The following is a 14077-nucleotide window of genomic DNA, read 5'->3' as shown; positions in this document are numbered from 1 at the left end:
GTTCGCCTTCCATCTTTTTCTGAGATTCGCAACTGGGCTCCTTGTTTAGCTTGGTGGAAGAAGTTTTCGGTCAACTGATCTTTGCCAAGGGGAGAAGGCACTCTGCACGTGAGCAGAAGCCTGGAGGACTCTACTCTGCCAAGGTGCGCAGAGTTGAGTCGGTCTCTTTGGCTTGGCAACTGGGACCCCAGTCAAAGCAGGGCTCCTGAATGCCCTCTGAGCTTGGTTTTTTTTTTTTTTTTTTTTTTGCAGACTTTTCATTACCCTAACTAGGTAGCATCATCAGTGCTAAAAAGGAGTGAGTTTGTGGAATGGAAGAGGGGGGGGGGAAACAACTGTGAGATCCTTGGTGCTCTCCGAGCTGGTTTTTTTTTTCTTGCAGACGTTTCATGACCCATACTAGGTAACATCATCAGGGCTAGCCTGGAGACGTCTGCAAGAAAACAAGCCAGGAGCCCTCAATTTTCAACCCTGAGCGACAGGTATTCTCTTTTGTTGGAAGCGCAAAGGCTTTCTGCACGGGGGCAGAGGCTAGAGGCGCTCCCCCCGGAGCAGCTGTCACCCCCGCCAGCCTCCCTGCCGCTGCCGAGGCCCGGCCCCGGGCCAGCTGCTGCCTACCCACCGTTCCCTCCCTCCCTTTCCCTTTCCCTTCCCTTCCCTTTCCTTCCCCAGCGCAGCCAGCTCAGCTCCTCCCCCGCCACTCGCTCGCTGGCTCGCTCGCTCGGCTGATCCGGCTCGGAGCACCGGAGGAGCCGCGGCGGAGAGCGCTGCTGCCTTGGCAGGTGGGGCGAGCCGGCTGCGCGAGGAAGCCGCGCGATCCTCTCTCGCGCGCGCAGAGCTCTCCCCTCCTCCCCACTCCGTGCGCCTTTGCGCGGACTCTGCGCGCCTGCCTCCCTGCCCGGCACCATGTCTCGCCCGGCGGAGCCAACCTGCCTGCTGCTGCTGCTGCTGCTCGCGATCCTGCCCGCCGCCTTGCTGGCCCTGGCGCCGCCCGCCTCCATCCCTGGCGCCGCCAAGAACGGCAGCGGCGGCCCCGGCGACCCCCAGAAAGCGGCCGTCTCTCCTCCGCCTCCTCCGCCGCCCACGGCCGGGAACCACAGCGGCGCTGCCCAGCGCAACCCGGTCCTGGCGATGCTGCGCGATTTGCCCGGGCTGAAGGCCGCTGTCATCGGAGCCTGCGCGGCCAGCGCCTGTCTGATGGCCTGCCTGCTGTTCCGCGTGCTCAGGTGCGGCGGGAGGAAGGGGACGCGGGGGATCCCTGGCCGCAGCCCTTCGCTCCTGGACCTCCTCCCTAAAGCAGCCGAGACCCTTCGCCCCACCCCGCCCCGCTGGGACCCTAGCCCACCCCTCTCCATGGGCAGCTGTTCCCAAAAAGAGGGATTAAAGGGAAGGTGTATTTTTTTTAACCTTGCTTGGTGGGGGTGGGGTGGGGGTTTAGAAGCGCTGCCCACCCCTTACCTTCCTAAGCCCACCCCCCCCCCGCCCCACCACAAACAATCTGACAAGGTAGGCCAGGATGTTACCTCTCTGCCTTCCTGGTGGAGAAATAAGGGGTGAACCTGTTTGGGTTTCAAAGTCGCCAGGTTTGAATGTTCTCAGCCTGCCTCTTTTGCATTTAGGCCAGTGGTTCTCAACCTTTTTAATGCCGCGACCCCCAACCGGTCGTAAGTTGAGGACTACTCAACCGGTCGTAAGTCGAGGACTACTCAACTGGTGCAGCACCGTTTGCAGAATGGGACTTTTGGCGGGCTCAGCAGGGCAGAGACAGCCTGGACAATTCCTATTGGCTTTTGAAAGCCAATAGAATTAGACTCTATTCAAGAGAGTCTATTCTATTGGCTTTCAAAAGCCAATAGAATAAAAGGGAGTAGCACAGCTAAGGAAAAGGGGGGAAAAATGGCGGACTGCCTTGTTTGGCGACCCCCGTGAAATGGTCGTTTGACCCCAAATGGGGTCCCGACCCACAGGTTGAGAACCACTGATTTAGGCCAACCTAGCCTGTCATGATTATATGGAGAATTATTCTCTTAATATATAGCAAATGGCAACAGGACTCAGACTTATATGCTGCTTCGCAGTGTTTTACAGCCCTCTCTCTAAAGCGGTTTACAGAGCCAGCCCAACAATCGGGGTCCTCATTTTACTGACCTCGGAAGGATGGAAGGCTGAGTCAGCCTATGTACTCCAAATATATATACGCCAAATATGTCTAATAACAGATGTCTAATAACGCTGCGTCTTCTTATAAGGCAGGCCAGGAGATCTTGATAGAAGAGGCTTCAGAATCTAAAAGTACAGTCCTTGTTTAAGAAGACCTAAGGCTTGCCAATTGTTTTCCTGCTGCCCTGACTTTTTAACACTGCTTTTGTTCTGCTGGCCTGGGCGTAAATCAAGTATACTTAAGGACTCTTTTGAGAAGGGCTCCCCACCCCTATGCAAAATTCAGAAGGCAAAGCCTGCCAGCAAAGGGCGCATCATATATTATCCCTTTCTTGCTTATGGGGAAGCTTGAGAGCAACTGCCAACAGCCACTGGCTTAATGGTGAGGCAGTGAGATTTAAACCAAGGCTTTCCGGATGAAAACTGAGCCTTTTTTTTGCCCAGGTTCAACCACAATCGCGTGTGTGAGCCCCCTCCCACCCCCCATCCCCGCAGGCACAGTGCTCATAAAAATCTGACTTTTTAGGGAGGTTGGTGGGAATCCTGTTTACTTCCCCTCTGAACGGGATATCTCTCTGTAAGGGAGAAAACATTTCCACACCCCCAGGGCTTTGCTGCTTGATCTTAACAGGGACCTGAGCAATTAGAGCAGTAAATGCAGAGGAAGATGCTGGCGCCTCCCCTGCAGATGGCACGAAGGACTAACTTTTAAAGTGCTCAGTTCAGGGTTGCTGTGACACCAGCCACCTGGGCCCCAATCCTTGCTTTTAGTCCTCTCTCTCTTCAACTGCATAACAAACTTACCCCTTGTAGCTGGAGGCCTGGACCCCAGTTTAGTGTTGTGTAGTGTAATGTAGTATTGTGCTTAATGTACCAGAGTACAAACGGGATGGCTGTGAGTTCTAGTCTCACTTTAAGCACAAAGCCCTGGGCCAGTTACTCTCAGTCCGAGGAAGAAGAAGGCAATGTACGTGGCAAAGGGTGCTTCCAAAACCCTGCCCCCCCCCAAAAAAAGCTGCAGGGACTGATCTAAGCCGTTGCCAGAAATCAACACAGACTAAAAGATACAGGTAGTCCTTGACTTATAACAATTGTCTTAGTGACCGTTGAAAGTTGCAACAGCACTGAAAAAAGCGTCTTTGGACCATTTTTCACGGTTAATGACCGTTGAAGCATCCCCATGGTCGCGTGATTTGCATTCGGATGCTGGACAACTGACTCCTATTTGTGACGGCAGCCGAGTCCTGGGATCATGTGATCGAGCAAGTGGGGAAACCGGATTCTCTTAAAAACCACGTGACTTAACAACTGCACCGATTGGTTTAACAGATGGGGCATCTCGCTTAGCAAATTTCTCACTGAGCCGCATAAATTTGGGGCTTCAGTTGTGGCCGCACGTTGAGGACTACCTGTACGTATTTATTTATTTTTTTTAAAAAAGGAATCACATATAGGTAGTATGTAATTGAGCCTGGAATTGCAATTGTTAAGCAGGTCACTGTGTGACTGGAATGGATTTTATGACTTTTTGTGATGGCTGTTAAGCGACTAGAATGCTTGCTAAGCAAACCCGTTTCATCCAGTGGGCATATTTTGGCAGAAAATGGAAGTAAACGCTGGAAATCGGCAAAAAAACCCCAAACCCATGAAAAATCAGTCGTGTGCCTGCTTGCAAACAGCCATAAAGGTGAGCCAGTTGCCAAGCACCCAACATATGATCACATGACCGCAGGAGTGTGTGTGTTGCCCTTGTAGTTTCAAAATCAAGTCACAGGTAGCTTTGGGGGGCTCTGTTGTTTGAACTGTTACTTAGCAACCAGCCATAAGTCATGAACTACCTCTATAAGCAAGGCATTAAATCCTCTCTACTAAAGCCCATCTTAACTCCCCCTTCTCCCATCTGGCCATCTCCAGATGTGCCGGGAGAGCAGTTGTCAACATCCTTTGGTCACCAGAGCTTGAAATTCTGGGAGTTGTTATCCCAGCACATCTGCCGGGTATCAGTTGAGAAAGGCTGTTCTCACCAGCTGCCTAACATGGCCTATGTTACAAATATTTATATTATGGGTTACGTATATTTTCACCAAATTGGGATGATCAGAAAAACCAGAATATTAAGAATTTCCAAGTCAGGCGTTTTAGCTGTGTATAAACCAGGACCGGCCATATTTGCTCCACCAACCCAAAGTAATTTTTCACAGTTGTTATCACCTGAATCTTTTAAGTGGTAACACAGGTAAGTCCTCGACTTAGGACCGCAATTGAGCCCAACATTTCTGTGGCTAAGCGAGACGTCTGTTAAGTGAGTTTTTGCTCCATTTTATAACCTTTCTTGGTCATTAAGTGGATCCCTGAAGGGGTTAAGTTAGTAACACGGTTGTTAAGTGAATCTGGTTTCCCCATTACACTTCCTTGTCAGAAGGGGATTACCTAGCCCCCGGGACACTGCAACCGTCATAAATACATGCCAGTTGCCAAGCATCTGAATTTTGATCACGTGAGCATATGGATGCTGCAAGGGTCGTAAGTGTGAATAACGGTCATCAGTCACTTTTTTCAGTGCCCTTGCAACCAGAAATGGCCACTAACTTGTAAGTCAAGGACTACATATATATGTAAGTTGCAGAGTTCACACAGTGAGCTTAACCGGGTGAGTTACAAGCTGCGCTTTGTAGGCCTAGCCCAGGGGTAGGCAACCTTGGCTCTTTTATGACTCGTGGACTTCAACTCCCAGAATTCCTGAGCCAGCCATGCTGAGGGGAAAGGGAGAGGTTTCCATGCTGGCTGAGGAATTCTGGGAGTTGAAGTCCACCAGTCATAAAAGAGCCAAGGTTGCCTACCCCCGGCCTAGGAGTTCTGAAGATGCAATGATTAGTTTATTTCGTGTTTTGATCAGTTTATTCATGTTTCGATTAGTTTAATATTGGTGTGCGACTCTAGAAATTGGGTTGATTCCATAACCGGGTTAATTTCCTGGTGTCAATGCGCACCCTGTGCCTGTATTAGTGTCAGGAACTGTTTGTGCGGCTTTCTCTTTGCCAAGCGCATGGGCGACCACGGAGGTAAAGCTCTGATGCTTGAAGAGCTAATGAATGGGAAAGGTCACATCAGCCTTGGCAGCCTTCTGGGGTATTAAATTTCTTGTTTACAGGAAGCCTGTGTGATCTCTTTTGGAAAATATATCTGGAAATCTGTCAGTAGGTCTTTCCTGAACAGAAGGTTAGATAGGCAGAGCTTGAGCGGAAGCTGATTACTGAATTTTAAAATTTTCCAGAGGAATAAACTGGGCACTTCTCGCGGAAGTCAAATAAGCATGTTGAAAAGCCTTGATAGATCTCTTAATAAAACCTGTTTTTCCCGTTCCGATTGATTCACTTGCCAGGTTGGTCTGGGAGAAAAAAAGGAGACAGGGTAAAACAGAAATGAAATGTTCTCCATTGCTGTCTAGTCTCTTTTAAGAAGAGACTGGACAGCCATTTGCCCAGAATAATAGGAAGTCTCCAGCTTGATCAGGACTAGAAGACTTCCAAGGTCCCATCCAGACTTTTTAGTCTTTGTTCTATGTTCTTCGTTGCAGAAGGTGTGTGTGCCTGGTTCTGTTTTAGCAGCTTTGTTTGAGGCAATTAATCGGCCTCTTGTTTTGTGCAAAAAGTAGCACCACTTCAGGATCCTAGAAATCTTTGTGTCAAGACTGACTGTTGCTTTCACCTACATTGACACCTACACTTTGACAGTAACGGGGGTGGGGGTGGGGGGTGGAGGGAATGCAAGGGGGGGAATTATATCCAAGCAACCATCGACTTTCTGGCATGTCAAGGACACACCACCGAGCAGACGTCCCAGTATGGCTGGCTGTTTCCCATAACAATACAAACAGAAGTGGTTGGTGGACATAATGAAGAGAAGGACGAGGAGGGACATGATAGCAGTCTTCCAATATCTCAGGGGCTGCCCCAAAGAAGAGGGAGTCAAGCTATTCTCCAAGGCACCAGAAGGCAGGACAAGAAGCAACAGATGGAAACTAACCAAGGAGAGAAGCAACCTAGAACTAAGGAGAAGCTTCCTGACAGAACAATTAATCAGTGGAACAACCTGCCTCCAGAAGCGGTGAATGCTCCAACTCTGGAAGTTTTTAAGAAGAGACTGGACAGCCATTTGTCCAGAATGGTATAGGGTTTCCTGCCTGAGCAAGGGGTTGGACTAGATGACCTCCAAGGTCCCTTCCATCATCATCATCATCATCATCATTATCATCATCATCATTATTATTATTATTATTATTATTATTATTATTATTATTATTATTATGGATTGTGGGTGGCCCGTAGGAAAAGGGGGAATTAACGATGCTTGCTTTTGCACGGGGAAACCCAGAGCTCGTTTTGCTTCTTCTGCGCCAGTATAGTTTTTTAAGTAAAGTTTTATACTCTTGGTAAAATAATCTCCCAGGAGTTTCTTTTTCTGGATTTGCCAACTGGACAGTTGACCCTTTACCTTCAGGTGGGAGGGGGTCCTAATTTCAGAAGGCTTATTCTGCAAACATCAGGCTCTGGATTTTTCTTTCGCCAAGGGACACGGCTGCCAGCCAGCCTCAGAGAGAGGACTCATTGTTGGATCTGCTCTTGAATGGTTGAGCATCAGTCCTTTTCTCCTTTAGGCTGCTGGACTAAAAATAGATCTCAGGCTGAAGATCAGCCTGCAGAGCTTGCTGGTTAAAGCCAACAATCTGATAAGGAAACTCAGCTGCTTGCCATGTGACGGTGCTCCTTCACCAAGCAGCTGGAGTTCGCAGCTCTCCTGCCAACGGCCTCCATGGCATTTTAAAATTAAGCAAGCCAGGACATTTGCAAAATCGGAAGAGCAGCAGCCCACACGCGTTCCTCTGTTAGGATTTGCATGCAGCTTCTTGCACCATTACTGCCAGGTTCTGAAGGCAGAACAAGAAGCCATGGATGGAAACTAATCAAGGAAACTAATCAACCAGCCTTGAAATAAGGAGAAATGTCCTGACAGTTAGAACACTTAATCAGTAGACCGGCTGGCCTCCAGCGGTTGTGGAATAACAGAGTCAGACGAGATCTTGGTGGTCTTTAGTCCAGGGCTTTTCAACCAGTGGTACGGGTATCACCTGTGGTACATTGGCACCTGGCAGGTGGTACGTGACCATCCTAGAAAAGTGGTAGCAGGGGAGGGGAATGAGCTGAACCGGTGGCAGCACTGCACAAGCCTTGTCCTGCCTTCAGGTGCTTTGGAGAATAGGTTGACCCTCTCTTCTTTGTGGTAGCCCCTGAGATATTGGAAGATGCTATCTGGTCACCTGTGGTCCTTCCCTTTGTTAAACTAGACATACCAAGTTTCCTCAATCATTCATTGTATGGTTTAATCTCCAGATCTTTTATCATCACTCTTGCTGTTCTCTGCACTTTTTCACTCTATCATGGTGCCCAAATTGGAAGCAGTTTTCCAAGTATGGTCTTAACCAGTGCACTGTAACTATCCCATCATATGAATCCCACCATAGTGGATTGGCAGGAAATAAATACATCTTGGGACTTGTCCTGTGCATTTAACTACCTGCAGAAACTAGTTTGTGGAAGCACATGGTTCACGTCTTTCAGACGTGGACGGTTAAGCCAACACAAGAAGGTCAACACAAGAGGGTGTTGGCAACCTGGCTCCTTGGTGGGGACTCTCTGGAAGTTTGCACAGAACTTGCTAAATCAACCCGGGTTAAGCTGACTAAATATTTGAAATTCAAAAATGCAAGCCACAGGTGCCGAATGCCAGATGTTTAAATAAACCCCAAACAAAGGTTGCATGAGTAATAATGTCCATAAAGATCAATAGGAGTGTTTTCACATCTCCACTTTCAACAAAAGCCATCTGAGATTAATAGTGTCTGCAAAGGGATTGAAATTTCCAGTTTTTACTGGCCCAGCTTCTACAGCAGGGGTCTTCAAACTTAGCCCTTTTATGACTTGTGTCCAGTCTCTTCTTAAAAATCTCCAGTGATGGGGCACCCACGATTTTTTGAGGGTAAGCTGTTCCACTGGTTGATTGTCCTCACTGTCAGGAAGTTTCTCCATAGTTCCAGGTTGCTTCTTTCTTTGATCAGTTTCCAACCATTGTTTCTCGTCCTGCCCGCTGATGCTTTATTATTATTTATTATTTATGAGACTTATATACCGCTTTAAGTGCAAGCACTCTCTAAGCGGTGTACACCAGTAAGCAATGTATATATATATATATATATACATTGCCCCCAACAATCTGGGTCCTCATTTTACCTACTCCGGAAGGATGGAAGGCTGAGTCAACCTTGAGCCGGTGAGATTTGAACCGCTGACCTGCTGAACACAGTCAGCTAAAGTGGCCTGCAGTACTGCACTCTAACTGCTGCACCACCTCGGCTTTGGTGAATAACCTGGCCCCTTCTGCCTTGGGGCAGCCCCTCAGATACTGGACTACTGCTATCATGTCTCCCCTGTTTCTTCTTTTCTTTCTTCTTCTTCTCCTGAAGAAATGTCTATCCCCCCCCCCCAAAAGCACTCGGGAGAGAACCAAGGATCCCAAACACCGAGAAAGGGTGGTGTGATCCTGCCTCTGGGGCAGATACAGGTAGAGAAAGCATTGTTTTCTTTCAAGAGGTATAAAATTGCTTTCAACATAGCCAAAGCCTTTGCGATAAGGAGGCCTGTAACCTGTCAGCAAAAACAGTGCAAAACTGAGCGGACGTCAAATAAATCTATACTAAAGGCACAGAGGGGTGATTTTAATTAATGTTATTGAATGGTGACACCTGAACTAGAAGCCGGGATGTTTTCTGAAATAAGTTGCATAATCTTGAGAACATTTTTTAAACACCTGCCAGCCTGTATTGGTTTTTAATAGCTCATTATGCGGTTTGCATCTAACAAGCTCAATCAAATGACAGTTGAACCGATAGAGTACAAGCTGTTTAATCACTGGCAATTTTGTTCCTAAACTGATGTAATGTGATGGCTGGGGGGGGGGAGGAGAGGGGCATGATTTGGACAGGGCAGAACACATATACATATTTCTCCCAGCATTGTGGCTTTATTCTCCAGAAGAATAAAGCCACACGCTTTTGATGAGTCTCATGAAATAGATTTTAGAACAGAATAGCGCTGGAAGGGACCTTGGAGGTCTTCTAGTCCAACCCCCTGCTCAAGCAGGAGACCCTATATCATTTGAGACAAGTGGCTGGCCAGTCTCTTCTTAAAAACCTCCAGCGATGGCGCGCCCATGGCTTCTGTAGGCAACTTCCGTTCCACTGATTGATTGTCCTCACTGTCAGGAAGTTTCTCCTTAATTCCAGGTTGCTTCTCTCTTTGGTCAGTTTCACTTTGCTCTAAACAGTCTTAAACCTGAATGACAAGATTCCTCAGCTGAATAAGATAACTGTGCCACAGGTACTGGGCATATCAAGGAAGGGGGGGGGGGAATGAACATTGTTCCTCTGAAGCTGTTGTTCTCAAAGAGTAAGAATGCAAAACAGGCATTGGCTGGGTGTTGATATTGTAATGCATTTAGTGAGTCAACTAACGTAGGAATTGCATGCATACAGCATGACAAGTCTGGGTAACTTTGAAAGGTTTTTGCTTATAACGTTGGGGAAACCCTGCCGATTTGGTTTGTCAGTAGTGTGTTGTGGCAAAGCAACAATTGGTTTGTGTTCCAACTTGCTGTTTTAAGAGAGCCTCTTAGAATTGCCAGCTTTGGAATGAAACAGCTGAACCCTTCTAGGATCATATGTTGATAAGGAAGAGAGGAGTTGGCTTATTTTGGGTGTGGACAAACAGTTTAAGTGCATAAATCATGTGGTCTTAAGCCAGGAAGTCCTAAAGTTTGAGTCTGTGATCCTTCTCCCTAACCTACCCCCAAATATCATCTCTAACCAAGTGGTTGTTGATAGCTTAGAGCAGGGCTTTTCAACCTTTTCATCCATTGTACCACTTTTAGGATATGGCAATATCCGAGTACCACCAGTCACCTAGCAAGGGGTCAAAAATCTGATGACCCTCCCCCCAAAAAGGAAAAAAGTGATAAAGTACAGGTAGTCCTCAACTTACAACAGTTTGCTTAGTGACTGTTCGAAGTTACAGCCCAGCAAGACACCTGCCTGCCCGCCCGGCGGTGCTCTTCCTCCTGTCCGAGGTTTTCATTGTTGTGAGCATTTCTGTTGAGGATTGGCAGTGGAGGTGGAGTGGGGGGGTGTTTGGTTTTTATTCCCCCCGTCTGCTGGGGTGGTTGCGGCAGGTTTTGGTCACTTCACATGACTCTGGGACACTGTGACCGTCATAAATATGAATCAGTTGCCAAGCATCTGAATGTAAATCACAAGCCCCTGGAGATGCTGCAACATTCCAGCTGATCGGTGCTTCTTCTGGGCTCAGCAGAAGCACCAGGATCACCGCCGAGCTCCAGCTGGAGCCTGGCACTGATCCTGGTATTTCCACTGAGCCCTGACAGCCCCGAAGAAGCACCGATCAGCTGGAAAGTGGCACTGATCCTAGTGCTTCCACTGAGCCCTGACAGCCCTGCAGCTTCAGCTGTCTCTCGCTCAGGCTTGTGCGGTGCTGCCACCGATTCAGCTCATTCCCCTCCCCCGCTACCACTTTTTTAGGATTGTTGCGTACCACCTGCCAGGTGCCAATGTACCACAGGTAGTACCTGTACCACTGGTTGAAAAGCCCTGGCTTAGAGCACAAAGATGGTGTTGAAGAAACGGTTGCAACAGACATCGGTATCACCCAATATCTAAAATATTTTCTTCTTTCATTTTAGGTCTAAGAGGAGGACTAAAAAACCCCGGAAATATGATATTATCACAACTCCGGCAGAACGGGTGGAAATGGCTCCCTTAAATGAAGAGGAGGAGGATGACGAAGACTCCACAGTATTTGATATAAAATATAGGTAGGGGGGAAGAGGGATGGACGCACAAGCCTGGAGATTACTGGGGTGCTTCATTTTGGGGCTACTATATGATCCCAAGGAAAGACACAGCTTCATCAGAGAGATGCCCTTTGAATCTGATTCACTCTATGGCCTCCCATCAGGATAGGATCAGTTATGTATGGCTGTCCAGTCTCTTCTTAAAAACCTCCAGTGATGAAGCACCCACAACTTCTGATGGCAAGCCGTTCCACTGATTAATTGTGCTCATTGCCAGGAAATTTCTCCTTCTTTTTAGGTTAATTCTCTCCTTGATAAGTTTCCATCCATTGCTTCTTGTCCTGCCTTCAAGCATTTTGGAGAATAGGTGGATCCTCCTCTTCTTTGGGGCAGCCCCCCAAATATAGGAAGATTGCTATCATGTCAACCATTCCTTCTTTTCATTAGACTAGACCAGGGGTCCCCAACCTTGGCAACTTTAAGATTTGTGGATTTTAACTTCCAGCTTTGCTGGCTGAGGATTTCTGGGAGTTGAAGACAAACCTGGATCAAACTGATCTCCCTGAGCAGGGAAACTATTTGCTTGGAGCCAAGCAAGTGACACCAAGTCCGGTGGTAATTCTTTTTGGGTATGAACAGTTTAGCTGTGTCTCCAGTGGGCTTCCTCTCTATTCAGTGGACACAAAAGCAGTTTTGATAAGTCCTGGAGGGGATTTGCCTGGGAGAACCATCTAATTCCAAAATGAGCTCTCTAGCTGACTTCTAATTCTTAAATGACGGCTGGCTTGCTCGCTTGAAAATCTTTCTCAGTTTGATGGTGTGCATCCTCTAACGATGCTAATTTGTTTTCTCAGGTGAGGCCACTGGACTGGACTCCTCAGGAACGTCGTCTCGTGTAGAAAACGATGCAAGAACTTTGGAACCAAAGGAGAGCTGGAGAATAACTTTGTTTCTTTTGGATCCACAACATTTTGATCTACAGAGAAGAGTGGATGTTGGATTTGACCTTTGGCACGTTCCTAATAAATACGGCCATTATGTTCCTGGATGAATGATGCAAGGAACTGAAGGAGTTCTTCCTGAACTTCTTTGCAATTCTAAAGACAATCCTTCTGATTTACCATAGCTTCAGATGCCACCAGCAAATTAGAGAACCGAGGTCAGCCACAAGCAGTAACGTTCATTCAACACTTCAGAGGCTGCCAAGGCATTCTTTGCTCAACATATTAAAGTAGACAGATGGATTCTGATTGCATTCTGGGATTGGCTTTGAGTTGACTAAAATGTTTGCTCATCTTGTGTGCAACTTGGAACTTGTATCGGTGAGGCTGAAATTATTTAGCAAGGTTTTGTGCATATTTGTGTTGGGGGGGGGGAGGAGAATTTTCATGGGTAACCCTTTCACTAGATAGCTCTCATGCCTTGCCATTAATGAGGACCAAGTATGCTGCTGTATTAATTTACAGTAAGGTTCCCTGTTTTTACAGGGAGCTTCCCCCAAACGTGACGTATATTTTTTCCCAGAAGGTGAATTCTGATAGCAGGAGAAAACAAAATAAGTCAATTTTAGAAGAAACGAATTTTTCTTTTAATCCCATGCATCTCACACCCTCATGGGGAGAAGTGATTTTTTTATATATATATGCACTATTTTGCTTTCTATAGCTTCTCATAATTTTTTCATTTCCAGGCAATTAGCAATCGGATTACTGAATCGGAATAAGAGGTTTTGCCTTCACGCCAGAGTGGTTCCGTCTGTTCTCCCCAACAGACACCTCCCCAGTCTCTTTTCCCTCTAGAAATGTTGGTTTTTACTGACTGTCAATTAGGACAGCTGAAACCCCACACACTGTCTTCAGCTTCAGTCATTTCATCATGGTTTGAACTTTGCTTACCGGTGAAACTATTTTCTTTTTAATTATACCTAGCAAATAAATATAAGGCAAAATAGACGGTAGGTTTCCCCCCCCCCTTCTTTCTCCAGGAGAGTCAAATGCTTCTTTAGCACCACTGAAGAAATTGCCCATTTAACCTTAGAATATAGAATCCTAGAGCTGGAAGGGACTTTGGAGGTCTTCTAGTCCAACCGTCTGCTCAAGGCAGGAGACTATACTGTGCTGGTCAAATGATTGTCCAGTCTATTTTTGAAAACCTCCAACGATGGAACATCCACAACTTCATGAAACAAGCTATTCCGTTGATTAATTGTTCTCACCGTCAGAAAATTTCTCCTTACTTTTGGACTGGATCTCTCTTTAACAAGCTTCCACCCATTACCTCTTGTCCTGCCCTCTGGTGCCCCAGAGAAAACAGTAAGACAATCCCCTCTTCTCTGTGATAGCCTTTAAAGTTGCAGGATCCAATCTGGGTCAGTCACCGGGACCAGGGGTCCTGTCTTCTGAGCTTTTGGATTCATGCTGGAGCCTTCATTTGTGAGCCCTTAAAGTATTGGACAGTTATCTTGTCCCCCTAATCCTTCTCTTTGATAGGTTAGGCATACCTAGTTCCCTCAACTGTTCATCATACGATTTAGCCTCCAGGCCCTTCATCATCTTGGTTGCTCTTCTCTGCACACTTTCCAGGTTCTCTCCCTTAATAAGTCGCTATTCTTAAAGGGGATGAAATGACTCAGTGGTTAAAGACGCTAAGCTTGTCAGCTGGAAAACTGACAGTCCGGGTTCGAGGGCCAAGCACTACGCAACGGAGTGAGCTCCCGTGTCTTACTTCAGCTCCTGCCCGCCTAGCAGTTCAAAAGCATGGAAATGTGAGTAGATAAATAGGTCCCACTTTAGGAGGAAGGTACAGGGTTTTGTGCACCTTTGGCATATTGTCACAGTGGACGTGTCTTCGGACAATGCTGGCTCCCTCAGCCAAGAATGAGCACTGTGCCCTAGAGTTAGACACAACTGGTCAGGGCACTGTTTACTTTTACTTTTACTCCAAAAGCCATAGTCCTAAAGACTATAATAAAGAACATAGAACATAAAATCGTGTTGAA

General features: G+C 47.1%; 1 protein-coding gene across 1 annotated transcript; it reads left to right on the top strand.

Annotated features, from left to right (window-relative positions):
* The first annotated feature begins 651 nt into the window (after positions 1-651).
* FAM174B (family with sequence similarity 174 member B) lies at positions 652-13031 on the top strand. The gene is made up of 3 exons (XM_039359364.1): positions 652-1226; positions 10969-11100; positions 11934-13031. Exons 1-3 carry the CDS (start codon positions 907-909, stop codon positions 11935-11937), a joined length of 456 nt encoding a protein of 151 aa, XP_039215298.1. The 5' UTR covers positions 652-906; the 3' UTR covers positions 11938-13031.
* The last annotated feature ends 1046 nt before the right edge of the window (positions 13032-14077 follow it).

Source organism: Crotalus tigris, unplaced genomic scaffold (genome assembly GCF_016545835.1).
Source record: "Crotalus tigris isolate CLP2741 ecotype Arizona unplaced genomic scaffold, ASM1654583v1 scf7180000019068.10715455, whole genome shotgun sequence".
Taxonomy (NCBI): Eukaryota; Metazoa; Chordata; class Lepidosauria; order Squamata; family Viperidae; genus Crotalus; species Crotalus tigris.
This window is presented reverse-complemented; position numbering and strand designations above follow the sequence as displayed.